Genomic DNA, 557 nt, shown 5'->3' with positions numbered 1-557 from the left:
AAAAAGACCATCCAGCTAACATTCCTGTAACCATGACATAAAGTTGAGGGGTGAACAATTCGAATTGTTAATTCTCTTAGCATTTTCCACTATGGCTTCATCTTTCTCTCCTTCCTCCTCTCTTTTCTTCCATTTAACCTTTAGTAGTATGATCATAGTCTGTATCCTTTTAATTACAACTGCTAATCCAGTTTTAGGGTCGTCGTATTACAAATCCATCTTCAGCTTTGGAGATTCGCTCGCTGACACCGGGAATACTCTCTACAACAAACCAAATGCATATGTTTCCAGATTACCCTACGGAGAGACCTACTTCCATCGAGCCACCAGTCGCTTCTCTGATGGACGTGTAGTTCTTGATTTCATTGGTATGTGTCAGATCATAGTGTTTTTGTTCCAAATAACAATTTTGTAATAAGACAGATTATACTTTTGGCGACGTTTAATTTCATTATATATCACGCTAGCCATTTAACGCTAACCATTTAAAACTGTTGTAAGAATTTTTTTTAAGAATAAGAACTTTGCCGTTGATATCCTTGCGTCTTTCAGCTCAA

General features: G+C 37.2%; 1 protein-coding gene across 1 annotated transcript in view; it reads left to right on the top strand.

The window, feature by feature from the left end:
- Window positions 1-9: 9 nt before the first annotated feature.
- Window positions 10-557, top strand: part of LOC113341243 (GDSL esterase/lipase At1g28570-like) — a gene marked incomplete at its 3' end in the record, with an annotated part of 834 nt that continues 286 nt past the window's right edge. Inside the window, exon 1 of the mRNA XM_026586195.1 lies at window positions 10-368. Coding sequence (XP_026441980.1) covers window positions 92-368 — 277 coding nt within the window. The remainder of the gene's footprint in view (window positions 369-557) is intronic.

The sequence above is a fragment of the Papaver somniferum genome, unplaced genomic scaffold (assembly GCF_003573695.1).
Source record: "Papaver somniferum cultivar HN1 unplaced genomic scaffold, ASM357369v1 unplaced-scaffold_26907, whole genome shotgun sequence".
In the NCBI taxonomy this organism is placed as follows: Eukaryota; Viridiplantae; Streptophyta; class Magnoliopsida; order Ranunculales; family Papaveraceae; genus Papaver; species Papaver somniferum.
Note: the sequence above shows the minus strand (reverse complement) of the source record. Positions and strands in the feature narration are given on the sequence as shown.